We start from the raw sequence: 16,773 nt of genomic DNA on the forward strand, positions 1-16,773 counted from the left end.
GGCCGCCCTACGCAGTTGGCGCAGCGCGGAGGCAGGAGGCCGGCAGCAGCCGCCCGGCTGCGGCAGGGAGCCCGGCGGCTGGGCCGCACCATGAGGGAGCGGCCGGCGGGGGGGAGCCGGCGGCAGCCACTCGGGTTTTTTTCCTCGACCTCCCCAAATCCTCACCACCACCTCCTCGCCGAGAGCCTCCGGTACAAGCTGAGGGCTCCGGGCGGGGCGGGGAGGCTGGAGGAGAGGAGCCCGGGGGTGTTTTCCCGTTGCGGAGCGTACCATCGGCGGTGGCTCCCCCCGCCGCGCACTGCGGCTCCCCTCGCCGGGTAATAACAACATTATCGCAGCCCGCCCGGCATGCGATAGGCACTTAGTGCACCCCACCATGTCGGTCGCCTTTGCTTCTGCTCGCCCGAGGGGCAAAGGGGAGGTCACCCAGCAAACTATCCAGAAGGTAAAAAAATAAATAAAAAATTTAAAATTAAAAAAATTTTAAAAAATAATAAAATTAAAAAAAAAAATAATAATAAAATTAAAAAAAAAAAAATAAGCATGCTTTCGGTGCAGGCAGCGCTCTGCAGGCTCCCGGGGAAGGCTCCTTCATGGAGGTGCTGCCGAGGTGGGCAGGAGGAGGAGGAGGAGGAGGAGGAGGAACAAAGCCGAGGTGCGGGGATGGCTGCGGGGGGGCGCGGGGCAGGGGCGGGAGGCGCCTCGCCCGCTGCCGGCGGGGGGGGGGGAACCGTGAGGTGCTGCCGGGCATCCGCAGTGCGTGACGGGGCTCGGGGGGTTTTCTGTCCAAAAACGGGAAAATGAATGAAAACGGGGAAATTGCGAGAGGCTTCTTTTGTATCTGGCTGCGGGGTTTGGGTGGCGGGGGAGGCAGAGGGTGCGCATCCACCTGCTGGGGGTGTGCGGGGCGATGGAGCTCGGGGTGAGGCAGCCCCGCACGGCTGTGCTGAGGGAGCCCAGGGCCGGGAAGTATTGTTCCCCAGGGCACAGGGCATGCACGCTGCCTTCAGGCTCCTCTGCAGGAGGCAAAGCTGCGAGGCAGGGCTGGAAATGCCGAAGGAGCCCGGGCACGCTTTGCTCCGGCCGCCCCTGGGCCTCGGTGCTCGGTGCCTTGGGGCAGGGGGTCGGGGGCATTGCCTGGTGTCACTTGGTGGCTTCAGGGGGAAAAAAGTCCTTGGAGGGCTGGGATGGAAGAGATGCAGGGGCAGAACAGCTGCTGGGAGAGGTGGAAGCGTGAGGGAGAGCTCAGGATGTGGTTGGGAAACGCATCCCGCGTTGCGTAGCGCTTGCAGCACGTGTGTGCTGGTGGCCGCTTCATTCTAAATAATAAAACATTCCCGTGGCTCAGCTTTTCGCTGAACCTCCAAATTGGATGAGGTTAGGGCGGAATTTCCTAATTCAGATGGAATTAGGAAAAACACCACCATCGTATCGATAAGCAAGGGGCAGCCGAAGTATCTTCATTGCAATTTTCATGCACTTTCCAATTTTTTCATATCCGTAAACTTTATGGAGGCTTCAAAATGTTCTTTCTGTACAAATAACACCCAAAACCGTTTCCCATCTCAGGTAGGTTTGTTGGCACCTTCCTTCAGGACAGCTCCCCGGTGTTTTCGGGCGGTTTCCTTGTTTTGAAGCAGTGCTGCTGGGCAGGCTCAGCAACCGAGCAGACTTTGCAGCCAAGTGTAAGGAGTGGGGCACTCAGAGAGGGAACAGATGCTGGGCTACGGACTCCTTAAAATTCTTATTAAAGAGAGCTTTTTAGAACACACCAATTTTATTGAGAAACAACATCATTCTTATTTGCATTTGTAATGTATAAGCTGCGTATTTTTGTTAACTCAGTTTTAATAGTCCTTTAAAGCTTTTATTATTCAAGTACACACTATCATGCTAAAATAAATCATGCGGAGGAAGTTAGAGCTTTTGTCAACACAGCAGTGATGATGATGCTTTAAAATGATTCACCAAACTGCATTTCTAGGGCAGCGAACTATGATTTCTTGTGTGCAACAGAGATCAGAACTCAGTTCTTTTTTCCTAGGAAGCTAGGAGAAGGGTGATTCCTGTTTCCTTTTTTCAGTAAGCAAAATGTTCTTCAGCTAATTGTGGAAGAATAATAACCCTTTTCTGACAGATACCTGTGATACTGCTTGGACTCTTGGTGTGGAGTACATACCTTCACTGAATGTGAAAATGTTTTTGCCAGTGAAAGTTGATAAGGAGAGTGTTAAATACTTCGCTAATTCTGCATACAGAATTCCATTGGCACTGGTGAAAATTCTGTACAATGATGAATACAGACTGTGAAGCCAGGAGCTGTGCTGTGAGTCAGGCAGGAGTATTTTCTCTTAAGATAACTTGCTGCTCCCAGGTGAGCTCAGGCACATGTGTGAGAGGAGCAGGGCTTCGTCTGACACAATTTGAACGTTCCCTGCCAGGGCTGAGGACACCACCCAGGCATCCTGCTGGTCCTCAGCCCCTCACTGGCTTGGGTGACAAGGTCGCTGCAGGTGTCAGCAGCAACCAGTCGTGGACGGGGATGTCCAGCGAAGTTCTGGCTAATTTGCAAGTCCCAAGCAAGGCGCAGGACGAGCTGAGCTCACCAAAGGAGTTGCTGACCAGACCAAGCACAAAGAAAAAACTCTCCTGCTCATTTTCCTGTTACCTAGCTCTCTGCCTCTAAATGGGTCAGGAACTTGTTCTGATCAGAACATGTACCCACACAGATGAATTCATATTTAGCTTGTATAAAAGATGTTACACTTTTCTGATGAGTTCTTATGTCCTGATGCCCAAATTCAAAGGCCCAACCTTGCAAGCACTTAATAGCAGTGGAACCCACAAATTGTATTATGTAGTGGGTTTTTCCTGGAGGCAAATATAAATTTGTAAATACCATTGTTATTTTTCCATTAATTCACCTGCAGAAAGCTTGCCACATTCCCAAGAAAGCTTGGGGTGGGGGGTGGTGACAAACTATTATCTTTGAAATTCTGAAGCAAATCAAAGGATATTTTAATTTTTTTGCTGCGTAGTAAGTTCATTAATTAAATGACAGGTGGCATTTTGTCCAGCAGCCCTGATTTTTTTGGAAATAAGTCAGTGTCTAGATTTTACTGAATGAAGCTAAGCTAGCAGCCACTGATACATGCAAATTAACTGCAATATAGTTACTCTGTATTTTCATATGAAGCCCTCCCTATTTTTCAGTTGAACTACCCCAAAGGGCTTATTGGAATGTAATTTTCCTAAATGTGGTTTCAGTGGATCTAGCATTGCAAATTTTATATTTTGTCAAAGTGCAAAAGTCTGCAGGCACAAGTTCCATGCAGGAAAACAAGTAGGTTTAAATTGTTTGAAAGTATGTCTCCTGTTTGAAAATAAGTGTCTGAAGTTTTTCAAAGGGCTGGGTGATACTTCAGGATGGGGGAGACCGATTTTGTAGGGGAAGTGTTTTCATTCTTCAGCATAAAATCTATCTGGCATTTATTTAAGGAGCAAAAAAGGTAAGTCCATTAATTCTTCTTTGTTGAGTATTTCAACTAACTCATTTGAAGATAACTTCATAAAGGAACAATTTGAAAAGCACTTTGTAATATCCCAAAGGAACAGTAGTGCACAAAACACAATCCATGGTGAAGGAGGGTGAATGTGGAATGTCAAAAACATGGGACTTGAATATGATTCTTTTAGTAACGTGTTTTGATCATGTTTCTTTTATGCAGATGCTAGATGAAAACCACCACCTAATACAATGTATTATGGATTACCAGAGCAAGGGGAAAACTGCAGAATGTACTCAGTGAGTATTGCGAGTTTTCGGGTATGTTGGAGAGTTTTGGTGTACTTTTTCTCAAGAACAGAACTGTGAACAGCTCTGCTTACTGGCCACTAAGAAAATACCTGGACTATTGACTTTTTAGGTTCACTTGTATTAAGAAATGCAGATTGTTCTTGGGACAGAGGTTTTAGTGGTTTTTGGTTTTGTTTTTCCTCCAAAATATTAAAGAATGTATTATTTTGAATATTTTTAATAGATCGTTTATTAAAATAATTATAGAGGATTATCACCCTGGTGATATTAGACCTCTTGCTTTATGCAGACTCACTAAATATGAGTAGAATCAGGTACAATACAGATTTGTCAGAAAGTAATGAAATGTTAAGGATCACCAGTGGTTATCTATGGCTAAAACAATACGCACATAGACATACTGGTTTGTTTTACTTACTATTCCTAATCTTGAAAGTAAAATGCTTTTATAAACTTTATGGGTTAAGTCTCAGGAAGAATAGCCAGTCTGTACCATGACAGGTCAAGTTGTGAGACCAAATCCAAGAGCTGTACTTTCCAAAAAATTGTCTATATGAGTTTATGATTCAGCTCTTGCTGAATTCAACACAAAAGATTTGAATTATTTTTAATAATGCATGCACTGCCTGCTTGGAAATTAATCCATTGAATGTTTTGAGCACTGAAGGGTCAGCACTGAATGCTTCAATACTATGGGAGTATGTGTGCATTTGGGAGGAGCCTACCAAGTTCCATGCTTCTTGTATTTGTATCACCGTCCTGGTTTTATTTTTTCTACTTTTACCATTTTCCACACATTTATGCTGGTCATAAGAAAATTCATGCTAAAAAGTATTTCCTCCTGCCTTGTTATAGAACCCTCCATGTCTGGCTCTTCACTTTGCTCAGTGGTACAGCTGTAGTTTGCTCTTGGATGCTCTCCTGTTCTTCCTTACGAGCTTTTCCAGTTCATCGAGAACTGTGAAGAAGCATACATGGTTCTGGTGGTGCTTACTTGAGTAAACACTCCAGTTAAAGTACTCTTAAAAAAAAATCTTGTTTATATCTTGCTGGAAGGGCAAACAGGTTTTGGGGTTTCATTACTTCTAGGACCCTGGTTAAAGAGAGGAAGAAGCTGTGGCTGACTGTTAGAGCAGCTGACCCAGTGTCAGTACTCAAAGAAATCCTGAGATCCCAGCTTTACATATCACTCAAAGTGCTTTCAAAAATCTGTGTACTTTTCTTGCCCCTTCCCCCGGGTTCACCCATTTGTAAGGTGGGTGTCGAACCCGCTGTTGAAAAGCATGGCAGCACAGATATAGGCCAGTACTATTTATTATGACTGATGTAAAGTGGGCTAATGTAACTTCACTAGCCATTTATAAAGACCAAAAAAAAAAAAAAAAGGAAAAAAAAAGGTTGTAATTTTCTGTATTGTTAACCCTTTCCAAATAAGCTTTGCTCCTTATTCTGTAGATACCAACAAATCTTGCACAGAAACCTCGTTTACTTGGCAACAATAGCAGATTCTAACCAGAATATGCAGTCCTTGCTTCCTGCTGTAAGTACCAGTGCTACCATCAGAAACGTTTACAGTGCCAGAGGGAAAAGTTCATTCATACTGTTACTGATCACCATCAGTAAACCATTTTTTAGTATTTTTCTGATGAAAAGTTTTGAAGTGGTCATGTAGACCACTAAACAAATCAAAAGTTACTTTAACTGTATTTGAAACCCATTCTTCAGGATGTTAGTGTTAATATCTGGCTCTGTGACCTAAGGTCTATCTCCTATAAATGCCGCAGTGTCACAGATCTGAACAGAATCCATTTGTCCCAGATTTCTTATTCTTTAATTATTCTTGCTATATTCTTTACTCAGGAAAAAAATGCCACTGTTTTATGTCAAAAATCTAATTTAGCATTTGGGCATTGTGTTGTTTTTAAACGTTGTGTTATTCTTGCTAAAGCGATTGAGTTTGGAAGTATCCCACCTGTCACAAAACACAAAATAGCTTTATGCTTGACAAGGGTCAATTTGTCAACGCTCTTCTGTATAGTTTCTGCTAACGCTTATACCCTCAGCGGTTACTTTCAGATCAGCAGAAAATGAAATTCACGTTAGTACAGAAGAATGGGCACAGAAGCCAGGCTCTATTATAAGCCCAATTTTGAGATCTTCGCTGTGCTGCCTGCTGGCTTCCCTGTGTCATGCTGAATGTCATTTGCACATCCTAGTCAAATGAAAAAAGGTTTAGTCAAGCAAGCCTAAAAAGTGAGGAAAGCACGCATTTAGTTGAGGCAGCTTTTAGTCATAGTCAGGCTAATTTGGGGGGCTATTATTTTTCTAAATAAAACCTAACCAAAAATTTGCTTCTCCTCCTTGTTATTTGCAGCCTCCAACGCAAAACATAAACTTGGGCCCAGGAGGAATGACTCAGAGTGCATCCAACCAATCTCTCCATTCACAGAGCAATCTCAGTGATGCAATTGGGACGGGCCTTCCTCCTTCCTCCCTCATGCAGAGTCAGATTAGCAATGGTGAGCCTTGGTCCCCTTTGTGCTGCTTTGCTGTTGCTTGGCAACAAAATCATTAATGCAGAATATACTTAGAGAGCTGTAAAAGACCTCTCCTAACTCACCTTTCAGGCATATGGAGATTTCAGGCACATGCTGAAATCATCACAAAATGGCTACAGTCAGTAATGATGTTGGCTTCTGCAAGGACTCCAGGCTGCTCAGTATTTCTGTAGGGGAAATTGAAAAAAAAAAAAGCATTTGTTTAAAAAAAAAAAAGCATAATGAAAATCACCAAGTAAAGATGCCTCCAAGTTTCAAGTTTAAAAAAAAAAAAAAAAGATATATTGCAGTATTTTTATCTTGAAGGCGGTGGTGCTGGCCAGGGTAAATTAGGATTGCTTGTATAACTGACTGCACAACCAAGCCTTTAGATTGCAAAGGCTTTCTAGGAGAAATGCCTTTTTAAAAATAAAATGGTGTAATGTCAGTCTTTGTCCTCTGCAGAAGCTTGCAGGGATTGTACTATGTAGCCAAAGAGTTTGCACAGACATTTTATATGGATAAGATAAATATACAACTCTACCTATTTGTTTCTTTTGTTCTCACAACTGAAAAGAAACTCACTGAAAGACTTTTTTTTTTTTTTTTTTTTTACTTTGTTCATTTTATAGTATGAATAATCTGTTTATTTATTTTGTATTTAACGATTATTTAGTTAGCTCTTGTTTATGTGGGTCTTTCCCAAAGTGACGGGGAGAGAAAAACAGTTTCTATAAATAGAAATATCTGACTGTAAAAATCACAGACCTTGGCAGGGGGACTCAAGAGCAGATGCAAACCATGAAATTACTTCGGACTTTTAAAAAATCTATTTGTGGTCAAGCTGATGGTACCTTTTAAACTAATGGATGAGGTATCTACTTTAAACAGTTCCAGCTGTAAAAGGAACTTCTTAACTTTAGCTGAGCCTTCTTTTTGAAGGATTTATTAACTAGTACAAGTATTAGAATAAATCAGTCAAAACATCATTTTGTTTTTTGCTGTGTGACACATCACTCGATGTATAGACTGAGAAATTATTTAACGATTGTCAACAGTTAGTGGACAGCATTTTTTGCAAGTTAGGAGTAAGTATGCACAAACAGTTATGAATACATGGAATTGTGAAAATTTTTCATCTAGTGGAGATGAAGGTGTGTAATGAGCAGGTAGAACATGTAGCAGTATGTGTATCTCTGGCTCTGCTGGTTTCTGTAGGCCTAGATCTGTTCATCTCCTGTTAAAAATGCTGCTTGCTTCTCTCCATCAGAGGAAAATATAATAATCAACAGCAATTTTTCTCATTTTGATGTCTATAAATATCATTAAGAGTAATTAATCAGGTTTGCACTAAGAAAATTAGATACATTTTTCAGAGGCTGGAGATATGCTTAATAACTGAATTGAAATATCATTATCTAAACATTGCAACACAATGCTGTCTCTTCTAGGAATTGTGCATGTCTTCCATTCTATCTAAATTAATTTAGATAGACAACAATACATGGTTGAGTTTAGATAGGCAACAATGCATACTATCACAATTTATACAGTAACAATACCCAGCGAAAACAACTTTCCAAAACTCATTCATAAAAGTATTTGCAGCAACTAACAGCAAAAACCAGGACCAGTTTTCCCCAATGTTAGTTATCCAGCAGCAATAGTATTTCTTAAAAATAAGCATACTGCCAGGTAAGGAGGAGGATAACTCACAATATCAGGATACAATTGGAGCAGTGGGATAATTACATACTGGGATATTGGACTGGGAGTGCTGTAACAGTAGTGATGATGATTATGGTGGCTTGGAAGATTTATCTTCTGAAAGTCTGAGGTTCTTCCAGGCAAGCTGAAGGAAACGAAGAGGCAGGCCTGTCCTCTTGGCCCTGGGAGGGAAGGGTCCCTCGGTGCTACTAAGTCTCAGCCATGGTTATAGGGCTGCCTGAATGAAGCAATGTGCAAGGAGTTTATCAGCCACTGCTGTGCCCCCCATCGTCACCATTCGTGTGAATGGGGAAGATGAGTTGGCAGCAGGACAGGAGGAAGGAAAGAAACAAATCTCAGAAGGCTGGGATGTTACCAGAGTGTGTGTGTGTTTTCTGAAGTATCTGAAATTCCTTTTTACATTTGTTCATTCTGCTGCCTGCAGGATCTGCAGCAGCCCGTGGAAAACTGGCTGTAGGCTGGTGCTGCTGATGTTTTTCTTCTTGTCTGCAATTCTGTATACCTAGATTTGGCAGCCAGGAAGAGGAAGATCACTCTAATTTTGCAGGAGGCAATTTTAATCTGTCTGTACATACCAGGGAATTTTAATAATGAGGATTTTTTTTCATTTTGTTTTGCCTTATCATATTTTAGAAAGGCCGCAAGGGCTTTAATGCTCACTGTACATTGCCAATAATAGCACAGATTTTCTTGTTGCTCTCTCTAATTTTTCTAGGTCCTAATCACGTGTCTATGCAGCAGTCAGGCCAGAACACTATGCCCACAACCTCTCTGAGTATGACTGTCAGCAGTCATGGAACTGGGCCTGGTTATAGCCATACAGTGCCTGCATCTCAGAATGTGCCAATGCAAGGCCAGGGGTCAATAGGCAATTATGTCTCTCGAACAAACATCAACATGCAGTCTAATCCAGGTAAACTCCCTCTTCCTCCTTCTGGGCCAACTTGACTTTTCAGTGACCTCAGAGGTTTACCACAGGTGAATGTGTTCTGTAAATATTTTCTGTAGACAGGGGCAAACATGCAAGAGGAAAAGCTTTTAAGATGTCTCTGAATTTTAAGGTGTTGGGCACCAGAGGAAGTGAGAACGGTTTCAGACTTGCTTCAACTTCGATTGACTTGCCATGATTAACAATGAGTTGTGCAAAAGAGGATTAATTAGCTAAAGGTGCAGCAGCGCTATCCAGTAGGCCCTGGCGGCAAATCTCATGCCTGTGGGAGGGCTCAGAAAAGCACCTTTGGCCTAGCTGAAAGGGCCTGACAGCCAAAGGGTATTGCAGATCTACCATTTATACGTTACTACCACATTTTTTATGCATAGAGAGGCTAGCAGACAAATCAGAAGTTACCTCTTGACTTGTAAAAATTATTGCTACTGAATATTGAATGGGATGTCCAATGCTTGTTCTTTCAGACAATATAAAATGTAGGGAGCAAATAAATCCTGGAATGTCAGTTTATTTAAACTGTATAATCATCAGGTATGTAGTAAGATCGAAGTAGAAGGAAGAATTGACTAGAAAACAAATGCAGCAATGAATGAGTCAGAAGTGAGGAACAAATATCAGTTCTTTCTTTAATCCTACTGCAATAACGATTCCATTATTTTAAGTAAGGTAATAATTATCAAGGTTAGATGTATTTTCAAGTGTGTGACTGAAACGAATGGGAAGAACTAACCATGTAAAGAACATCGTTTTCTGACTACAGTGCAGAAGAGTTAAATGCATGTTGTAGGAAAACGTCTCCCCCTATGGAAAAATCACAGAATGATCAGGTTGTGAGTTAGTTGAAGGTTTTAACTTGATTCCGAAGAGATTAGGGAGAAAAGAGTTATATCCTTTTATAAAATGGTATTTTCCATGTACATTGTAGTCTCCATGATGCACCAGCAAGCAGCAACATCACATTACAACTCGGCGCAGGGAGGGAGCCAGCACTACCAGGGCCAGTCCTCCATTGCCATGATGAGTCAGAGCAACCAGGGCAACAGTATGATGGGGCAGCGACCGATGGGCCCCTACAGAGCTTCACAGCAAGGTAAAATCTATCAGTAGCTTACTGATAAAATTACCAGTAGGTTGATGATATTCCACCCATCATGTAGGGCAGGTAAGTCACCAAGAGTTCCAAGCTACTTCTATGAATAGAGAACCCGTCTGGGAAGACAGAAAATCTGAAATGCTGGAAGTACCGTGACAGCCAGAACTTTAATCTCTTTTCAAGTGTATTTTTTTTAATTATTTCAGGTGTTTAGAAATAATTCTGTCTAGAAGAGATCATATATCTCTAAAGAAAAGAAGAAAAGTTTGATATACCGCTCACTGAAGTCATTGGGACCCTTTTTGTTTCTTTCAAATGGTATTGGATCAGCTGTAAAATGGCAGTTAACAAGGAACACATTCCTGCAAACAAGATATAGTTTGCCAGCAATTAATAAGAAAAATTAGGCCAAAACAAGGAAAATTCCAGAGGATAGCCACCATGTTCTAACACCTCTGGAAAAACTTCAGAGAGGTAATAAAACTGCTAGATTGATTCTAATATAAAGTGAATTTTGCTAAGAAAGAAATGAATACATTAATTGTAATATATTTAATTCTAACTGTTTTCTTGAGCATGGCATACGTTCCTGTGCTTTCTAATAACTCAGATCAGTAGATGAATTGTAGCCTTTTCTTTCGGTATTGACACCCAAGTGAGTGGTTTTAGGATGTGTTGCTGACACTTGCATAATTTCAGTTTCAACTAGCTTTTTTTCCTGAAAATACAAAGTTATTTCCTTTTTCCAGTGAGCAAAGCATCTTTGAAACCGCTCTGAACATACATAGCCTGCTTACTTATCCAGATGTAAACATTGTTTTCTTAGAAAGAAAATTAGATAAGAAAAAACATCCCCTAGGAGTCCACGGGCTCAGTGTGCTCTCTCTTGCCTTTGCTTTGCAGGTTCCTCACAGCAGTACATGGGTCAGGAAGAATATTACAGCGAACAGTACAGTCATGGACAAGGCTCATCAGAACCTATGAATCAGCAATATTATCCAGACGGTAATTCCTCTAAGCTCTGGTCACTGTGATACTGGTAAAGCATAGACCAGCATGACTGCCACTTCCAAGGACGTGGCAAACACATTAAGATTTGTTTCCAATTTAAATGCTAGAAAATTTTAATTCCACTGCATGGGAGCCTGCACACCCACACTTCAGAAAGAGCACAAAGCCAAGTTGGGACTCGTATATCCAAGTGATTTCCCTGGGGGTGTGACTTTCCTTGCCACATATTCAGACTTTCTCTTGGCCTCATACTTGTGCATAATCAACTTCATAATATATGGAGTCAACAGTGTATAGGAAGTTATATTAATAATGTATGTGATAAATCTTTGCAATTTCTTATAGGACATGGTGATTATGCCTATCAGCAGTCATCCTATACAGAGCAGAGCTATGACAGGTCATTTGATGACTCTACACAACACTATTATGAAGGAGGTAGGAAAATACATTGGTAATTTTCATAAAACAAAGCTCTGTTCCCCTAAAATACTGACCAAGGATACAATGTCCTTATCAAAATATAAAACGTGACTTGCAGTGTCTGCATTACAAGGCTGCTATTTAGTGTCTAGAAAATAGAATTGAGCTATGTATAGCATTTTTGTAGCAATACCGTATCAGACTGTATCCACAGTATCATGTCAGTAATGGTATGGTGAGGTAGTTATGCTCTGCAGCCTTGTGGAATCACTAATAGCATAGCCTGATATTCCTTAGAAAAATGATGCTGAGGTGTAGTTGAGCCAGGTGGAATTATCACTACGAATAGTGAACCTTTTTTGCAAAGAGAGAATAAACTTCCAGGATCTGAGAGTGTGCTCTAGTCTTATAAAACTGTTTAATGAGCATTTTATAGAGTGCAAATAAAAATGGCTGTATTAAAGTAAAATGTTATGCTTAACTAAGGGTAAACTAGTCTGCTGCAGTTGAATGAAAATTTCCCTGGAGTGACAAAGCCTACTGGTTTATTCCAGGACCAACTGTTTTTTGGTCTTACTTAATTCACCTTACAAATTGTGAAAAACAACATGCTAAATGAAACCGATCCTTGAAAATCACCAAGATTTTGAGTCTATAGTTCTACCACTACAAAACTGAATCAGTGATGCTATTAAGGCGTCTGACCTGTAAATTAACTGTAAAAATATTAACTTTATTATGATACAGCGGGGTGGCAATTTGGAAAGGCAATGTCTTCCGTATAGTCTCCGTTCATTATTATTTTAGGATACCACAAATGGAATTTCCATTGTAGATGTTTTTAAAAATATCAGTAACAACTAAATGTGTTGTCTGTCTGGGCTGTATGAATAAACATCATTATCTGGAACAGAATACAGTGGGAGGGCTTCCTGAAAAAACAGCTATTTACCCTGGAAGCCTTATCTTTGTAGCTCTGACTCTTTCTTCTCTGAAACTCTCACAGAGTAAAACAAATCCTGGTGGAGCAGGTTGCTTGTTTAATGATGTGTATAAACAACTCTCTCCCATTCAAAAATCCTAGAAGTCACTAGAGAAATAAACTCATCGTGATTGGCAAAATGCAAACATCTGCTTCTGAAAAGAGTACTTGTCTATGGGTCCCACACCAGCGTTCCTCACTCCCTTATTTTCTTTATGATTAACATGTATGATGAAATACCTGCTTCATCCATAACCAAACTATTCCAATTTTTCCCCCTTTAGGAAATTCTCAGTACAGCCAGCAGCAGGCAGGATACCAACAGGGAGCTGCACAACAGCAAACATATTCCCAGCAGCAATACCCGAATCAACAAAGTTACCCAGGACAACAGCAAGGATATGGTAAGGAAACTGTCACTGACTGGTCGATTGTTTGCAATACTTCAACCCGATGCCTCCACTCCTAATCTAAAACATGGTGTAAACTATTTTATTGATTAACCTTGGACATCTACATGCTATAAATAGCCAAACAGCATAGCATGAAAAGGAATTCTGGGCAGTAACATCATTAGCAGAGCACTGCATTTCATACTGTTATGTTAGCATCCTGAGTCTTCTCTCTTGATAAACTGAGAAAATTACCCAGTACACATGCCTCATGTTGACTTCCTGACAAGCCTTGGTAGGAGGTCACTGTATGCATTCTCAGGCCTCCTACACATCAAATAGTTCTGCAACTGGCGTAAAAAATAACATCAACAATCCGGAGAATCACTACTCCCTCAATTAGGTTTCTTGCAATGTCATGTTAATCCTTGGTAAACTTGGAACTGAGGTGAAAAGAAAAATGTGGAAGAGATTTGAACATGCAGCTAACACTGGCACAGGACTTTGGAACTGTTCTGGTCACCAGGAGCTGTGTTCCCCATTGTCATCAAATTAAGTCTGATAGCTGCCTTTAAGTTCTCTGGACAGCTGCATGCATCCTGAGTCTCTGAAAGCAAGTAACCATTTCAGGTTATTCAGGACAAAAATGGGCTGGAGAGATTGGGAATATTCTAAATACTAGCTTCAAGGCAAAGCATTTCTATTAAACCCAAAACTCAGTTTTTAATGTTAACGTTTGGATTCTTCTTTCTGAAGGTGCAGAATATGCTAATTTTTCTTAGGTTCATAATGTTTGACACTCCAACAGCTTCAGTACTCTGCTCCTATTCTGTTTTTGCAGGGGGAAGTTGTGGCTGGGAGCTTATTGATGCTTCTCAAAACCGTAGATTCAGGGTAACGTTTTAGAAGACCAGAGAAATATAGGATTTCCCAGAGGGACGTAGAACCAACTTGTGGAAGTCTAGGCAAAATCTACTCACAGTTCATACTCGCAAAGCTTTATTACCATCACGTTTTACATTTTGTTAACCATAAGAACTCACCCCAGCAAATCAAGCCCTATTAATAGATTTCACTGTCTTCTCAGGTCCTGCACAAGGAGCATCTTCACAGTATTCCAGCTACCAACAGGGACAGGGGCAGCAATATGGAAGTTACAGAGCTTCTCAGACGGGACCATCCGCCCAGCAACAGAGGCCTTATGGCTACGAGCAGGTAAATCATCTAAATCTCTCCTATAAGAAAGCAGATTGATCTATTAGCTCCTCACATCAATCCATCTGATAATTTGGTATAGGCATATTGGTGATGCTTGGGTGGGTCTTTGAACATTAATAAACCAACAGAAAATTAACTCACTGTTTGTAAACCTCTGACATGTTATTCTCCAACATCTTTATTTCTCTCTTTTTTTTTATAGGGACAGTATGGAAATTATCAGCAATAAAAGAATATGATCCTGTGTCAGATTCATTTCAATAGTATATCCATCTTTTGAACTGGATGTACCGACAGTTTTGATTAATTGTAATATGTTGGTTACCCCTTAGCACAAAGCAGCGTCTGTATGTGAACAGTGTTCATTTCATGCTGGATATGAAGCAGTGCACTACTGGTAACAAGACAATGCTTTAATGGTTTGATATTTGGTGCTGTGTATAGTACTGTATGTTGATACGATGCAGAAGTTTTTAATTTCCCCCCCCCATTCTTGATGTTTCTAAATAGCTTTAGGATCATTTGATCACAGTTGTGCCCCCCGTTCTAGAAGACAGCCAGGCTGTTCGGAATTCTGGCTAAATACAAAGCCATTCAGTCATATCTCAGCCCGAGGAAGTATCCTACGGTAGGTCATTGATCTTTTTTTTAACTAAATGCATTGCAGATTACCTGCCAGCTGCTGAAATCCATGGCTCTTGACTTTACTTCTTAAGAATAATGGGGAGGTCACATTCCTTATGTGAAGACAGTTCCATGCTATGTGATAAAAGTAAGACTAATTGCAATTTCTGCAATACCTACCAGAGCGAACTACCCAGGTCTTATAATTCAACAATCTGCATAAATCCTTGTTTTTATTATAAACGGTACAGAAAGATGATCAAAACCTATATTTAAAAATACATTAATCTCTAGGCCCACCTTTTATATATGCATATCAATAAACTAAGATGTTTCTATTATGGAAAGAAAAATAGAAGGGAACTCTGAGATCTGCAGTGTCAGCCTACTAGATGTCAATATTGCTTCATATTGTGCTTAGCTGAGAAAAACATCTGGCAAAATTCTGGTCTTAAATATGCTACTCCGATTTTTACAACTTGCATATATACATTTTCATGCCAAATTTCACAGGCAGGTGGCTGGCATCCTCCTTTATTTCTGATTCTCCCATAGCCCTTGCTCAGATTTTCCAGCAAGTATTATAACCATAAATATTGTCAGTTTTATGGTTTACTGTTCTTACAGCTTAAACATCATGTTCATTTTTCTCTTGTACCTTGACAGAAATAGTTCAGAAGAAAAAAGAAAAATTCTTTTTTTTTTTTTTCTTTTCCCAGGAAAGCAACTAAATTCATCTTGAATTGTGAAACAATATACATATAGAGAGGGGAATTGTTAATGGGGTCAACCAGTGAGAGAATACCTATAGAGGGAGATTTTAGAAATATGAACTAGTGGTATGTAAAAGCCAGTATGAACAAATGAAGTCACTTCTGGTTTTATATGTCCTTATAAAGTGTTGAATAAAGCACTTATAAAGTGCTTATATAACTGCTGAATGAAGTAACATGTCCAAACTTCTCTGTGGCAAAAGGCTAGGATGATTATAATCCGTGATCAATTTTGAATAGAGATTAATTGAAAATTTACAATATAGAGTACATTTGCCCTATGTTGTAGGATGTTCTCCTTTCATTTGTCTGAACTGGTGTATTTATGGGATTTTGAGTTTTGGTACTTCGTATTTTGAAAAACCAAGACCACAAGTAAAATGAAAAAAACTCTCACTTCATTACTTTTTTTCCTATAGAGGAAAATCTTTTAACTGGACAGCTAAAGATCAATGTTGCTACCAAATGTGACAGCTATCAAATGTTGTCCAAGCACTGCCCTTGCAACATTAGCATTTTTAATAACTGATAAAACAGAAGATATTTCTGGTCAGTCCTCATGTCTCTCGTCTTTCCTGCTGGTGTTTTCATACAAATAAGTACTCTCAAATATCAAGGAACGGAAAGGAAATAAGATTGTTTTCTTTACAGTATGGTAATATTACAGGTAGCCAGAAGAATGCAATATTGCTCTTTGCCAGCTTGGAAATATGCCTTTTTATGTGGTTTTTGAAAGCGCTGAAATACTTTTGAGAGAATACGATCAACACAAAACGAAACAGCAACATCACATCAATCTGAAATGTCTTACATTAAGAACTTCTTGAATGTTGTGTATATAATGTATTTGAAAGAGCACTTTGGAAATAGTTTGTACATTTATTTCCTAATTTATACATGATTTTGGTGTTAATATTTCTAATTGTTAATAACAAAACGTTTATTTAATGTGTTGTTCATTTTTATGTGTCAATGTGGAAACAAAGTGATGCCAGCATTTTGACTTCTCCCATTAACTGTATCATCTTCTGTTTTGTAATACAGAATGCTTGACAATTGTTTAGGTTAAAAATGATCTGGAAATGAAGTTGGTGGTGCTTTTCTTACGACGCAGACTTCTTGAGGGGAAGCCACAGAGGGGCAAGGGGAGATGCCTTGGGGTCGCACCCAGAGGTTGTCCCAGCTCCAGCGCTGTAGGGCGGTGGGTGGGTGCCTAATTAACGCCC

The 16,773-nt window shown here is 40.3% G+C and overlaps 1 protein-coding gene across 2 annotated transcripts; it reads left to right on the top strand.

Moving 5' to 3' along the window:
• Positions 1-20: 20 nt before the first annotated feature.
• SS18L1 (SS18L1 subunit of BAF chromatin remodeling complex) lies at positions 21-16,634 on the top strand. 2 transcript variants are annotated; one of them, XM_027472853.3, is made up of 11 exons: positions 24-445; positions 3,729-3,805; positions 5,273-5,357; positions 6,192-6,336; positions 8,798-8,995; positions 9,957-10,121; positions 11,028-11,129; positions 11,481-11,573; positions 12,825-12,944; positions 14,020-14,147; positions 14,353-16,634. In XM_027472853.3, exons 1-11 carry the CDS (start codon positions 377-379, stop codon positions 14,377-14,379), a joined length of 1,209 nt encoding a protein of 402 aa, XP_027328654.1. In that variant the 5' UTR covers positions 24-376; the 3' UTR covers positions 14,380-16,634. The 2 variants fall into 2 exon arrangements, with proteins under 2 accessions (XP_071882743.1, XP_027328654.1); XM_072026642.1 differs by lacking the exon at positions 8,798-8,995 and having other exon boundaries at positions 21-445.
• Positions 16,635-16,773: the final 139 nt, after the last annotated feature.

This window comes from Anas platyrhynchos, chromosome 21 (genome assembly GCF_047663525.1).
Source record: "Anas platyrhynchos isolate ZD024472 breed Pekin duck chromosome 21, IASCAAS_PekinDuck_T2T, whole genome shotgun sequence".
In the NCBI taxonomy this organism is placed as follows: Eukaryota; Metazoa; Chordata; class Aves; order Anseriformes; family Anatidae; genus Anas; species Anas platyrhynchos.

Coding starts and splice junctions, on each gene's coding strand:
- SS18L1 (XM_027472853.3), top strand. CDS start 377: ATGTCGGTCGCCTTTGCTTCTGCTCGCCCGAGGGGCAAAGGGGAGGTC. Junction 446..3,728: donor CCCAGCAAACTATCCAGAAG/GTAAAAAAATAA, acceptor TCTTTTATGCAG/ATGCTAGATGAAAACCACCA. Junction 5,358..6,191: donor TGCAGTCCTTGCTTCCTGCT/GTAAGTACCAGT, acceptor TGTTATTTGCAG/CCTCCAACGCAAAACATAAA.